The 15,130-nt window shown below is 36.2% G+C and overlaps 1 protein-coding gene across 1 annotated transcript in view; it reads right to left on the bottom strand.

Moving 5' to 3' along the window:
- Positions 1–342: 342 nt before the first annotated feature.
- Positions 343–15,130, bottom strand: part of RAB18 (RAB18, member RAS oncogene family) — a 38,020-nt gene continuing 23,232 nt past the window's right edge. The window contains exons 3-7 of the mRNA XM_045467113.1: positions 12,294–12,355; positions 7,718–7,790; positions 6,411–6,529; positions 6,273–6,339; positions 343–2,324 (exon numbers count right to left, since the gene is read on the bottom strand). Of these exons, the coding sequence (XP_045323069.1) occupies positions 2,149–2,324; positions 6,273–6,339; positions 6,411–6,529; positions 7,718–7,790; positions 12,294–12,355 (497 nt within the window). The 3' untranslated portion in view covers positions 343–2,148. The remainder of the gene's footprint in view (positions 2,325–6,272; positions 6,340–6,410; positions 6,530–7,717; positions 7,791–12,293; positions 12,356–15,130) is intronic.

The following is a 15,130-nucleotide window of genomic DNA, read 5'->3' as shown; positions in this document are numbered from 1 at the left end:
GCTCAGTCAGTTGAGCATTTGACTCTCGGTTTCAGCTCATGATCTCACAGCTCCTGAGATCAAGCCCTGCATCCGACTCTGCACTGACAGCACAGAGGCTGCTTAGGATTCTTTTTTTCTCCCTCTCCCTCTCTCTATGCCCCTCCCCACTCGCTCACTCTCAAAATAAATAAACACTGGAAAAAAAGAAAAAGAAAGCCTCCACTATGAAACAATAAGCTTGCAACAAAATAGTAAAGTGAAAGCCATATGACAGAATAGAATCTGAGTCAGACTACATTCAGATGTTCCTCAGCCAATGAAAGTAACAGGGAGATGTAGAATACTTCCTTCGCAAATGCATCTAGGGAAAGCAGGCTATATTTATTTCAAAAACTACAAAAGGTTACAATATAATTCTATCAAACAAAATTAGTGTTTAAAAGTAAGTGACTCATATGTATCCAAATTTTGACCAAATCAACAGGACAATCCAATACACAAAAAGATTATTATATAGCTCAAAGAGCAAAAAGCACAAAGAAATGAATGTCTTGTCAATACAAACACTACATAAATACACAAATCTACAGCTGTAATGTGACACAAACAAATCATAAGTACGTGTTAGCTACCTTTCTCCAACAGTAAAGGAGTAAATGTTTTATATTTAGTAAATACATATATAACGTATAAAACCTTTAATCACATGTAATGTAGTCTAAGAAGTGTGAACCAAGTAGAATGTAAGATTCTCTTAAGTGAAGGTGTACATTTTAGAACCCAACTTGAAGTAAATCCACTATCACGAGTATTGCAAAAGTGACCCCCAAAAAGTATCACCTGCAACTCTATACAATTAGTATTTGTACCCAGAAATTAGTATCAGAAATCTTACTGAGGGGGTATCATGGTAACCTGCCTGAAAGGACAAATAACTTATTCAGGGGCATAAAACAGCAGATATCAATGTAAGTTAAATAATATACGAGTGAAAAAAAATATGCAATGTATAATAGCAAGAGGTTAGAAAACTGTATACTGTGGAAAAGATTTATTAGTCTGGACAAGTTGGTTTTGATAAACTATTGGCTACTTGTTACAGTAAATTACCAAGATTTTCATTGTAACAGTATTTTCCCACACACATCAAAATCTGGAAGCAATATGTCTTTCTCAAATGGTCATTTAGTGTTCTTTTTTTTCCCAACCCTCAACACACAGAAATAGGTTTTTGAATCAACTAGCCATTTAGGGGAGTCGTAAGATACAGATGTTCATAAACATTACACGAGCTACAATTGAGGTACCTGGACAAACACCATCAACGTTTATGGAAAAAGGTGTTGGTTTTAAAAGTGGTTAAGTACTACATGAGTTACATAAACACACTATCCTCATCCTTCTGAAACCAAAATGGGGGAAAACCTTATTGCCATTTTGCCAAACACCACATAACTAAAAATGATGCACAAAGAGTCAGAATCCAATGTACATATCACAGAATTAAAACTCCAGTTAAGCAACTGAGCTACTCATTGAAGAAAATGTAAAAGTAAGACCAAACCTCTTAACATATCAATGCTATTTCAGAAGCATCATCAGAACAAACAGAGATTTAATTATAAATTGGCCTGGATTGCATCCTCTAAAGAGAATTTTGCTTAGTACTAAAAGAATCTGTCTGCAAACATCCTACAAAAGCTGTGGAATCATGCTCTTTGTTATTCCTGAAAGGAAATTTGCCAGGTTTGATGATACCTGAATATCTCCTAGTAGTTCTAGGAGTTCTACATACCAATTAATTTAGTAATTGATAGAGGAGTATTTATGCAAAGAGGAGACCAAAAGTAGACCTTGTATCAACATATACTAAATAGGTGGATTTTTTTTATCACATGATAAATGTAAATCATAAAATCAAATGTACTTATAAAAGTACACCTATTTTATGTTACATAAAAAACTGTAGACTGCAAACTGTGCATGCTTACCATAACATTTTACCTGGGAAAGCCGATGAGTGGAATTTCTTGCAAATATTTACTGCCATGATACAAAACAAATATGTGCAAACTGCAAGGTCCCTAAAATAGCAGTTAAAGAGTTTATATACAGAAAGATGTCACTATCTGATCAAATATGCAAGAGATGGGAGTTTCCCAGAGTTTATAACATAGAACAGTAACCACCACAGGCTCCGCCTCCAGGGCCTTCTTCCCTGTGTATCAGTTTGACTCCTTTATTCTGGTTCTCACTTTCCCACAGTCCAGGCGTCTGAATGATCTTTTCAACAAGTTCCTCAAAGGCACACTGTACACCATCACAGGTTTTTGCACTTGCCTCTGAAATCCGAGAAAAAAATGTCATAGTATATTCTTTTCTGGTCATATTCTTATGTTTTTCTGGGAAATTATTATGGCATATCAGCCGACAATATATAAAAAGACAAGTCATGAGCAATTTCTCCCCACAGGTTTAATATTCATGAATTTACCAACTCTCAAAGTTGAGCTATTTAAATTCTATCCATAACAACAGTAGTATATAAGCCCAAAATTTTGTGACAGAATTGTACATTGTAAAACCCTACTCATATATGATGCCAAAGTTCCTCCTTAATTTTTTAGTTAGCTCTTAAAATCAGCCCCAAAGCAGATATTATTCCCATTTCAGAATAAGGAAACTTAGTCTCCAAGTTGAACCATCCGGTTGTTCTGTGCCTGCAATCAAGCAGCTATTGGCGGTTGGATAAATGACATACAACCATGGACGCCAGTCTCCTTTGACATTTATGCTCATGAAACTCATGTGCACATTTAGCCCTGCTCCCTTAGCCTACCTTTCCCTAGTAATTACCTTTTTTACTGTCTGAGGGGACTCTCTTATTCCTTCATCATAAAACTCTTCTATTTCAGCTCATCACATAACTTTATGTTGACAAAAATAAAAACAACCTGACAGGAGCTACTGATCATCCCACTAAGGGACGAACGAGCCTGCTTGCATGTGCAGCCTTGGGCTCTGCCTTCAGTCTTGTGACACTGGATGAAATGTTGTGCTGCCATCTAGGAGCAACCCCCTTTCTAGCTCCTGGGATCCCATCCTTTCTCATTCAATGAAAAATCATGTACCCCCACTACTGGATCACATCAGTCAGCTTAAAAGCCTACCAAAATTACTGTCCATCTTACTACCGACCAAGCAACCAACCACCCTTCCCTGCAGCCCACAAAGCCTTCCAGTAGCCACCCAGTTTCTCTACTCTATTTCAAACCAAAATCATCATCCGGAGTTACCTACATAAGCTGTTACCACTTTCTTACCTCACAATTTTTTTCAAACTACAGTCAACCCTTGAACAACACAAGTTTGAACTGTGCAGCTCCACTTGTACATGATTTTGTTTTATAAATACAGTATAGTAATGTAAAGGTATTTTCCCTTATGATTTTCTTAGCAACATTTTCTTTTCTCTAGCTTACTTTATTGTAAGAACATAGTGTGTAATACACATAACAAACTACGTGTTAACTGACTGTCGATCAGGAAGGCTTCATTCAGGTCAACAGCAGGCTATTAGCAGTTCACTTCAGGGGGAGTCAAAAGTTATATGCAGAGTTTCAACGGCGTGGGGGGTCGGCATCCCTAACCCCACAATGTTCAAGGGTCAACTGTACTCTATCTAGGCTTTTGTTCTCACCACTCCATTGAAACTTTTAAAAAATACCAACACTCTATCTTGTCAGATCGAATACCTTATCTTATTTGACATCTTGCTGCAGTTGATACACCTGGTCACTTTCTTCCTGTACTAAATACTTTGTCTGCTTTTGACTTTCAGGATGCTGAACACTCCTCCTCTCAAGGTTACATCATTCACAACCTGTTTGCTGACACTTCCTCTTTCTGCTGACCTCTAACTGCTGGGAGTACCCCAGGCTTCAATTTTCAGCCGTTTTCTATCCAGTTCTTCCTGTGATCACTACAATCCCATGACTTTATTATTTTTTAAGTTTTTAAGTTTATTTATTTATTTTGAGAGAGAGAGGGAGAGAGCGCACAAGCAGGGGAGGGGCAGAGAGAAAGAGAGAGAGAATTCCCAAGCAGGTGGAGCCCAATGCAGGGCTCAAAGTCACGAACTGTGAGATCATAAACTGAGCTGAATTCAAGAGTCGGATGCTTGGGGTGCCTGGGGGACTCAGTCAGTTAAGCATCTGACTTAGGCTCAGGTCATGATCTCGCGGTTTGTGAGCTTGAGCCCTGCGTAGGGCTCTGCGCTGACAGCTCGGAGCCTGGAGCCTGCTTCGGATTCTGTGTCTCCTCTCTCTGCCCCTCCCCCACTTGTGCTCTGTCTCTATCAAAAATAAATAAACATTAAAAAAAAAATCTAAATAAATAAATAAATAAATATAAATAAACAAAAGAGTCGGATGCTCAACCAACTCAGCCACCCAGGCACTCCAGTTCCATGACTTTAAACACCAGCTAAATGCCAATGACCAGCATGTCCACTAGTTATCTGAAAAACAGGCCATTCTTATACTACGCAGATTTCTTGATTCCCTACTCACTTTCCCAAACCTGTTCTTATCTCAGTCTTTCACACATGGTTAACGGCAGCACAATGCACCTATCTGCTCATGCCAAAGACTCGACGTTATCCTTCATGGCTCTCTTTCCTTACCCTCCAGACCCAATCTATCTATCTACACAGCCTACCACCTTTACCATCAAAATATCCCCTGGATCTGCCAAATTTCCACGACCCACAACCGCTCCCATATTCAAAGTCAACAGCATTATTCATCTGGGCCATTGTAAGAGAATGATGAGCCTCTTGCTTCTGCTCCTCATGGAACATTTTCTATACAAACAAGCCTTTTTAAAGAATATCAGATCACAGCACTACTCCCCTGCTTTTCACACTTGGAATAAAATCCACTTCCATACCATATCCTATGATGCCCAAATGACCTCTATCTCATCTCCCTTCACCACCATCCTTTCCCCCAACATATACCATTCCTTCAGCCCACAAGCCTTCTTCCTGCCCCTTATACACCTAAACTGGTTCCTACCTCAGGAAATATGTGCTATTGTCTCAGCCTGAGATGTTCTCCCTCTAGGTCTTCATATGATGGATTCTTGCTCAAATGGGACTATCTCAAAGTTTAACTTTCCCCAATTTCCTCCTACCCCCATCATACTTCCTCCCCTTAGAATGTTTTATTTCCATCATAGTGCTGCTTACTTATTTAAGTCTATTTCCTCTACTAGAATGTAAGCTTCATGAGGGCAGGGAGTTTGTCCATTTTGCTCGTTATATATGTGTTCAATAAATGTTTATTGAACTAATATATCAAAATGAAGGACACCCAGCAAGTAAGCAGAAGAGGTAGTATTCAATTCCTTTCTAAATTTCCCCATTACCTTCCATTTATTCCACCCTGCTTCTATCTATATACGATGTTCTTCGTTTCCATTTCCTAATTCCTAAAAGATTCTAACACAGTGGAATAGCTACATCAGTAATTCTTAAAGCTGCCTTCACACAGAATCAACTAGGGTGTCTATAAATATCTTCCAGGCCCAGTTTCAGACATGTGACAAGGCCCAGGAAACCTAAAATGTTAAAACCTCCACAGTGATATAGCCAGTCCACTTTTCCAGACAGGCGGTCAACAAACTTTTTGTTGTAAATATTTTAGGCTTTGAATGCCATATGGTTTCTGTTGTAACTGTTAAACCCTGCCTTGAAGCATGAACGCAGTGAAAGACAGCATGTAGATAACTGGGTAGGTATGGCTGTGTTCCAATACAAATGGTGGGGCCAGAGTTGGCCCATGCTGTAGTTTGTCAACCCCCATTCTACCAAGCTTCTCAAATATCAATTGCATACAAATCACATGAAGATCTTGTTAAAATGCAGTCTCTGATCCAGAAAAGCTGGGCTGGGCCTGAAATGAAGCATTTCTAACAAATTTCCAGGTGGTGCCACTGCCACCAACACAAGCACCAGCAAGGTACAACCATGGCACTGGGCACCTGGCTTTACCGAATGCCATTATACCCGGAGACAACTGATCTGTGTCCTACATGACTTTACATAATGTGATCCTATCTTTTATACAGAAGGAAAAAAGAAACTGGCTCTGTAGTTAGATTTTATAGCACAAGAAAATGCTGAACTAAGTACATACATTTTATAGTCATAAAGAGAAAAAATGTAGCAGAAACTTCATTTTAAAATTCCTCATTAATAATGAAAGGATAAATGTTCATACACCTACCTATAAATAACATGGAATGCTTTCGGGCAAATTTTAGGCCTTCATTTCTATCGACTTCACGATTTTCCTAAAATATAAATGCAAAGATTAAGACAAGCTACTAAAATGTAGTCAAAATGCAACTGTCTGACTTCTTACCTTATCAATTTTATTTCCAACTAGCATGTTTACTATGTCATTTCTCGTGCAGTAAGTTTCCAATTCATTCAACCAATTATCCAATTTAACAAAGGTGTCTCTTCTTGTGACATCATAAACTGAAATAAAAAGGCTCACTCATTAAATAAGCATTTAAAATAAGAAGCAATGACATTACATTTCTGATATGTGACTAAGAGCAATGTTATTATATAAGCAAGTCTGTTTTTAAGTCTTCAATTCTTAACCATCAGATAGTACCAACTAACTCAGATGGAAGAAACAAGTGTATTAAACAACAATAATACATATACATACACACACTTCGATTTTATTAACACACACTGAGAGAAATGAAATTGTATCCTGTGCTGTAACTGAAAATTAATTTCAGCAAAACAACAGCTGTTCCCATTCATAACAATAGAAGATGTTTATCCAAAAAACAAAAAGCATTTTAGATTCAAATCTGTGGCAAAATACCACAACATTTTATATGACTTTAAACATCTATGACCCTGTTAATTTATTTATCACAAGGAACAGAATTCGCAATTTTGAAAAAATTTCTAAAGTTAATAGATAGGATCCTGATTGTTTCCCTGTTATCACTTTCATTTTACATCACACTGCATTACAATATATAAAGAGCTTATTAATTTAAAGTATCTTCTAAACTTAAAGATGCTGAACCAAAATAAGAGTTGCTGTTAAATTAACCAAATAAAATAAAATAAAATAAAATAAAATAAAATAAAATAAAACCCAAACCTCACAAGCTATGTTCTCCCTAAAACTCATCAATATTTATTTTAAAAAGTTTCCCAGGATTATCAATAACAAGTACTTTTTAAGACTTTTTAAAAATTCTGTGTGATTATGAATCAACAGTGACAAGTGATTTGTGATATTTTTTAGGACTAATAAAACAGACTCTACCAAGAAACTAGCCATCTTCTTTTATAAACTACAGCACATGTCAATACAATGCGGACTGAAGATCAGTTTCTGGTGACACTCTTAAGACAGACCAATTACATGTGGATTAATCCTCAATTATGTCCACATCAACATGTGCTTTAAAACCAAATAGTCTGATCTTTATTTTTTAATTGCTAGACAAAGGACTGAAAAGAAATTCTGAAAGTTTAAATATTCATTAATATTAAATGAAGCTAATATGACTTCAAGTTACATAAAGGTACCCCGAACCTGAAGAAAAATAAAAACTTGCTGACCCTCACAGACAAGGAAAATCAGAAACTGCAATAATAAAACAACAATAGTATCTTAAAGTAAAGCCTTACCTAATATAACACCTTGTGCACCTCTGTAATAGCTGGGAGTTAATGTTCTGAACCTCTCTTGACCAGCAGTATCCTAAAAGTGACAATCAGTCATTATTAAATAAAACAAAAGATAATAGATCTTCAATGTATTAAGAGTAGAAAGTCAAACAGCATTATTAAAAATAATATCTATGCACAAGCTCATGTAAAACTTGAAATTTAAAGATGTATTCTTACTGACAATTGTTACATACAATAAAACTAATAAATACTGACTCATCTCTAGAAAAAAATGCATCTAAGGAAAAAGGTTCTTTTTAAAGATTTTTATCACACATGAGGGGCACCTGGGTTGACTCAGTCGGTTAAACATCTGACTTCAGCTCAGGTCATGATCTCATGGTCTCTGAGTTCAAGTCCCATGCCAGGCTCTGTGTCGACAGCTCAGAGCCTGGAGCCTGCTTCAGATTCTGTGTCTCCCTTTCTCTCTGCCCCTCCCCCACTCACACTGTCTCTCTTTCTCTCAAAAATAAAAACATTAAAAAATTTAAAAAAAAAAGATTTTTATCATACATGAAACACATTTCATTGAAAGCCATGGTTCTCTCCACTCGAGATGCACAATGAAATTTCCTGGGAAATCAAAAATACTGATGCCTGGGTCCAATCTCCAATGGTTCCGATTTAATTGGTCTAAAGTAAGACTGAAGTTTTTAAAATCTCCCCAAGTGATTCTAACATAGAATCAATTAAAAGAGAATTACAGGAGTGTCTTATTTTAGGTAAGCAAATTTTAGGTTGGACTTTTCAAGTGTTTTCTATTTATCTTCTTTTAGGAAAATGTATAAAACCAAGCCACTTGTTATCACATGTTTCTGACACATCTCAGGGGTGATAAACAAGATGTACACTAGCTAGGAAGTTTAAGTTTCATGAGGAAGGAGACCTCGTCTGCTTAATCACCAGTTTAACCCCCATGCCTAGAGCAATTCTTGCCACAGGATTGTTGCTCAACTTTTGTTGAAAGAAAAAAAAACAAAAAACTAACAAGTCTGTACTTCTGGGCCTGGTTCCTTCCGTCTTTTTTCTACCACCTTTGACTGTGGCTTCAAGGTACCTAAGATTTTTCAAAACATCAGTTGACAAATGGCTCCCTCAGCCCACCACCTGTTTATTAAATAAAGTTTTACTGGAACACAGCCAGGCCCATTTGCTTGCGCATTGCCACATGCCTGCTTTAAGATTAGACTAAATATTTACTATCTGGCCTTTAAGAAAAAGTTTCCAGTCTGCTAATATAAAATAACCTGAAGAAAAGTGAAGACATATATCAAACATCACCTTAGCTGCCAGTCCCATGGCTGTAAATTGGAGCTTAGCTACGGGGCAAGCAGAAGCTCCTTCAGATATAAAACATGTTAATAACCTCTAAGAGGTTTATAAGATTGGAGAGGAATTTTAAACCAGCAATGACAGGCACCAGCAATTACCTACTTTCTTTGCCTGGTCAAAATACAGACTGCTTTAAGACAAGAGCAATAGCTAGAGAGTGTATGAGTAATTTTAGCCCCAGAAGAGAAACTTAAGATGAAAATAACTTTCAAAGTAAACCACTTTACATTTCCATTACTCTTCCCTTCCTCCAGATGAGCTTCCGTAAACGTACACTGTCCTTACTTCCAGATTCTTACCACTACAGAAACTGCCCCTACCCCTGCCATGTTGAAGTGAAAAAGATAACAAAATTAAACTTTCTAAACAGATAAATTTGAGATAAAAATGATCTCTCTTTACAAAAACTCCCTTTCCTCCAAAGTTTCTTACAAAACCTCTCTGATATTTAAAATTATTCAATCTGCAGACTGAGTCAACTTTTCAAAAACAATAATATAAACAAGTTGACAAATAATAAAAATAATAATACATAATAAAAAATTATAACACAAAGATTAAATTAAAGTGAAGTGCACTTGCTATCTAAAGCAGATTATAATTTGGATAATCTGACATAGGTTAGGGCAAGGACCATGCAAGAAATATTTTAGTCTCAAGACTTTTTGTTATAAGAGAAAAATTCTGTTTGCATAATGAAACCGTATGCATGCTGCAATAAATTAATTTCCAGAACTAGCAGAAAGCATTTGACTATGAATTTTGCCCCCTTGGTCCTCACTGAGATCAAGTTCAATAACTGCCTTGATGAAACACAACATAAAAATCACAACTGCAATTCTAGTTAAAATAAAATCCTAGAGCAAAAAAAAAAAAAAAGTTTTGATGTTAAAATACTGCACAACTTAATACACAAATATTTAAGTTAGTCCAGCTGTTTAGAGTCTTAATTTTTTTAGATTCACTTATAAAGATGTTTAAGTAGATATGATAATTTGGGCAAAAACCCTGTGCCATAGTATGGGATCAGGAGTTATAATAACTATAAAATGTATATGTTTAAATAGTCAAAAGTTAAGATTTTTGCTTGTGTTTGTTTTCAAGACAGGAATCTGCAATAACTGTAACGACATCTCTGTAAGATAAGAAAAGCAGACCTTATTATCTGTGGTTTTCTTCTCTGATGTGAGAGGAGAGATTATTAAAGATAGAAATGGATAAAGGGTTAGGGAGGATCTGGAAAGGCAAAGTATTAGAATATGGGAGTGGCAGCGAGAGCAGCATATAAAGAAAAATAGCATCAGAGGTGCCAAGTAGGCCATGATGTGTGTGCAGCACTTTCAGGAGCAATGAGGACAGGGCTATACTTGATTATTCTATTTGACTGATCCTGGGAGGGCCATCCAAATGGGAGGGGAACTGATTTTATGCATATAAATAAAACCACGGAAGAATTAGAGCAAATAATGGATTCATGTATTTCTTTTAATGAGTGAGAAGGCCTTCCTAAATATGACATGACACCCAGATTCATGAAGAAAAATAACTGGTCTGACCATGTAAGTACTAACACCTTGGTCTGACAAGAACATCTCTCCCCTCATCACCCACACCGCCCCCACACACTCATCCTAAACAAGATTTGAAGGTAAATGACAAACTGGAAACAAATATTTGTAGCATATTTTTTCTGAACAGAAAGAAGCCAGCATTCTTTTTTTTTTTTTTTAATTTTTTTTAATGTTTATTTATTTTTGACAGAGAGTGACAGAGCATGAGTGGGGGAGGGGCAGAGAGAGAGGGAGACACAGAATCCAAAGCAGGCTCCAGGCTCTGAGCTGTCAGCGCAGAGCCCCTCGCAGGCCTTGAACCCATGAACGGTGAGATCATGACTGGAGCCAAATCAGACGCCCAACTGACTGAGCTACCCAGGCGCCCTGAAGCCAGCATTTTTAATTAAACTGTTCAATACATTTCACTATGGCCTAGTCCAACATATGCCAAATTGTTTTCTGTTAGACATTACTATTCTGATTGATATCATAATTATATTTCAGGGAGAGGGGCAAATAGGCTACCAATCGTGTAAAGTACTGTATTTTAGAAAAAAATTAACAAGAAAACATGAGACACACACAGTTAGTTGTTATTTAGGATAAAACTTGTGTTAGAAATAATATGCCATTCAGAGAATGCCAGGAAGATGAATCAGATGATACAATGCATGAAAATTTGTTGTTTCGATCTGTAGTTGACGTCCATTTACTATTTAATCACCATGCTGAAGTACATCTCATGTGATGACTGCTGACCAGTTCTAATATTATCACATGTAATAAAAATGGTTTCTATATTTAATTAGAGTATATGTGGGAATCAGACACACAAAAGAGTATAATTTTATAAATTATATGTATAATATATTTAGTATATTAAATATGTATTAGCAATCATTTAGATAGAAATAGGTTAAGTAGGTAAATACATACATAGGTAGGTAGTAGGTGGATAGGAGGAGGGAAAAGACAGGCAGACAGACATAGACACTGAGCATCTTGGATGTTTTTGACAGTTAATGCTACTTTATTCGGTCAGCACTACCACGAAAAGGTCTAGTTAGGAAAGCAATATGTATCAGAATCTTTGGATTCAAGGGCAGATAAAAAGAAGCCAGTAAGTAAAGAAAGACTGGGAATCAGTATTAAAAAATAAATCCAAAGTTGGCAAGCTCAGTTTTTATAAATATTTATACTAACAAACATGAAAAAATTATTTTTTCCTAAGTATCACTTCATCCCTTTCTCCCAAATAATTGCCTCAGTGTTAGCTGAGTCTATACTGTCTTCTTAAAACTTTAAAGAAACAGATTCAATAACAATAATTCTCTCTGGCAGACAAGATGATTTTTCTATACTTTATTCTGCTTTTAAATGTTAAGGGATTATATACTTTAAAAATTTAAGTAAAACAAGTATCTATCTCATATCCAATTATAAGCCATACTATTTATTGTTTATCCCTTAATCAATATCAAATTTCCCAAAAGATATTTAATATCAATTGTTCATTTACCTCTAGAACTCTACACACATCAATTTCTGCTTCTTTAAAAAGTAGAAGTTGAATACTTATATTAAATACATTTTTAAAACTCTTACCCAAAAAAAAATTTTTTTTTTAAATAAATAAATAAAACTCTTACCCAAATTGCAAGTTTGGCCTTATTTCCATCCACTGAAATTGTTTTCACCTTAAAGTCAACACCTTGAAAAAAATGAAAATACTAGTAAGAATCTCAGTAAAATAATACTTTTAAAATCAACTGCCAAGAAAACCAGAAAGCTGAAAATTCTAATTCTTAGAGTTATGGATGTGAAAATTTAAAAAAAAGTATCACTCAAGTTCAGCAGCCTAGGATTTAATCAGGATAAATGAAAACCAAATGCTAAATGCTTGCAGAATTCAAACACTCACCTATTTGTACTTGCTTGAAAAAAATTAAAAGTTTAATGAAAAAATAAAATTCAATGCAGTATGGTGATTAACAATGCACATTAAAAGCCAAGTCCATACATGCGTTTATCTAAAGATTCATTAGTATCTGCATTAGTGGCTCTCCAAGTTCCAAGAAAAAAAAAAAAATTAAAAAAAAGCCAAGTCCTGGAATCCATGGTACTAATGTAGAGAAGACTACTGGGCTGATTCTGGATCAGGGCAATTTTCTAAGGGGCTCCAAAAGCACCTACAGTGCATTATCAAGAGCCAATCCCCTAACTCAGATTCTGACTGTAGGCATCTTGGTAAAAATATAATAAAAAGTCCCCTATTCCTTGTCTTATGAATTCTTTGTTTTGTTTTTATCCGAAAAGCCAGTATTCGTTCTATATGACTTTATCGATGATCACTTGCTACTGCATAATTGCAAAAGGAGAGTTTACACACAAAAACATCTGGGTCCAATCTGCTAAGAAACTTCCTAAGTCAAAGAGGAGTACTAAAAGTGCTATGAAAATCTTCTGTAAGTACTAATTTATGTAAAGAGAAGAGCTCCATAAGAAGACACATAAGGTTTTACCACAGCAGCCGCCCCCCCATACCCTCCCCCTTTCCAGGAAAAGGAGTTGACACATGCCATCTGGCTTAAATGAACAGTAACTGCCCACATGTCTTTAAAGAGTATCAAAATTAACGTGCAGTCTACCCCACTGGCCAGAGGGAAAGCATTAGCTCAAGAAGCTTGGAAAGAAACTTTCAAAAGATCATATTAGCTTGTCACAATTAATTCAGAACAGCACAACTAAGATGAACAGCACCCTCATTCATATACTACTTCCTAGAACAGCTGTCACCAATATGGAGACATATTAGTAATTCCTGGATATTTCTGGTGATCCACTACAAACACAAATTAGATAATAAAAATACACTTCAAAATGTGCATTACACCAGCTCTTTCTGTATACCAAAGATTAAAAAAAAAAAAAAAAAAGTTTGGTGTTTTGGGCTCGGGTGATAAAGTTGCTGATAAAGCCAAACCTAGAATCATGGGCAATTAAAGGACAGTGACAATTACAGCCCAAGGAAAAACCGAAGTGTGAAGTTTCTTTGCAGTTAAACAAACAAAAAATCTCATATTAAAAAATCTTGTATTCACCATGTTTCTAGATAAAGAAGTATTGTACTATGCCATTTATGAAAAAACATATAAAATTATTTCCATTTTATTCACATTGCTTTAAAAACAAAACCTGAGAAAACTCAAATGAGGGAAATGGCTCTGACTTGGTGCAGGTACTAAAATAAATTAAGGCCACTGGTAGACATTACAGAGAGACAACCTGTCATATATATTCTACAGCTAAATTCTCACAGTTTTTCAGAGAATAAAGAACGTTTTTCTCCCCTAATTACTGCAGACAACGTGTTCAAGGGCAGACTGGCCTTTTTGCTAGCTACTGGCTAATTAATCTACCCAAGAAAAGAAACTCGCTGTTGCAGAATGTTTGTTTACCTTCCCTTTCCCAATCTCCTCTTTCTCTTTTACAGTTTCCTGTTTTTCATGTTAACTGACAATCTAATGACAGTCTCTGTAATATGTATAATTTATGTGTTAATAACAGTCTCAAAGTTACTTTTCTGAGATATTAAATGTGAAAGTCACAGATAACATCCTTAGGAAACAATGCCCACACAGGTAGCCCGAAAGGGTACCTCATCTGGACCCAGACCCTTCAAGTCCCCATTTCATCCTTCCTTGGTTCCTCTGTGGAATCTCATACTCAGATACTGAGCTCTTTAGCTTTCATATGCTCAAACTGCTTGCTTCTTCACCAAGTCTGGTGGTTCTGTTTTACAAGTGGCTCTTAATTTGCTTTTACTGGTGGCCATAATGAGAATCTTTTAATAAATTTGATTTTGCCAGCTTCTTACTAGATTTGATTAAACTATCTTTTCAACTTCCTCATGTGGATGACAAAAAGCTGATACCAAAAGCAGAATGTCTAGGCAAAAAACACTCCTGTGTTTCTCCTCTACTCAATTACAACAATGAACATGTCTATGACCAGATATTGTGAGGGTTTTTCCTACAAGTAATTCTCTGACTCTGCAGGGACATCAATGTCCTACAATTCAATTCAGTCTGATAGCATCAGATCCCACAGGGTAAGGGCTAACTATAAGTCCTTATAAGTCTTTTAAGTCCTATAAGCCTGCTGCTTCCATTTCAGATGCCATCCCAAATCCAGGTTGTTACCTGTGCTTCCAACTATCTGGCTATAAATCAAAGGTTCCCACAATCCCATAATCCCCTCCCTTGATTGGATTAATCTGTGGCTCACAGAACTCAGGAAAACAGTTACTAGACTGTCGTTTTATTATAAAAGGATATAACCCACATGGAAGAGATGGAGAGATGAGTAAGGCAAAATAAGGGGGAGTAGCACAAAGCTCCCATGCCCTCTCTAAGTGTGCCATCTTCCCAGAACCCCAATGTGTTTGCCAAAACAAAATTCTCATTAGCATTTTTAGGAAGGCTTT

This window comes from Leopardus geoffroyi, chromosome B4, assembly GCF_018350155.1.
Source record: "Leopardus geoffroyi isolate Oge1 chromosome B4, O.geoffroyi_Oge1_pat1.0, whole genome shotgun sequence".
NCBI lineage: Eukaryota > Metazoa > Chordata > Mammalia > Carnivora > Felidae > Leopardus > Leopardus geoffroyi.
The sequence above is the reverse complement of the archived record's forward strand: the minus strand, read 5'-3'. Positions and strand labels throughout refer to the sequence as shown.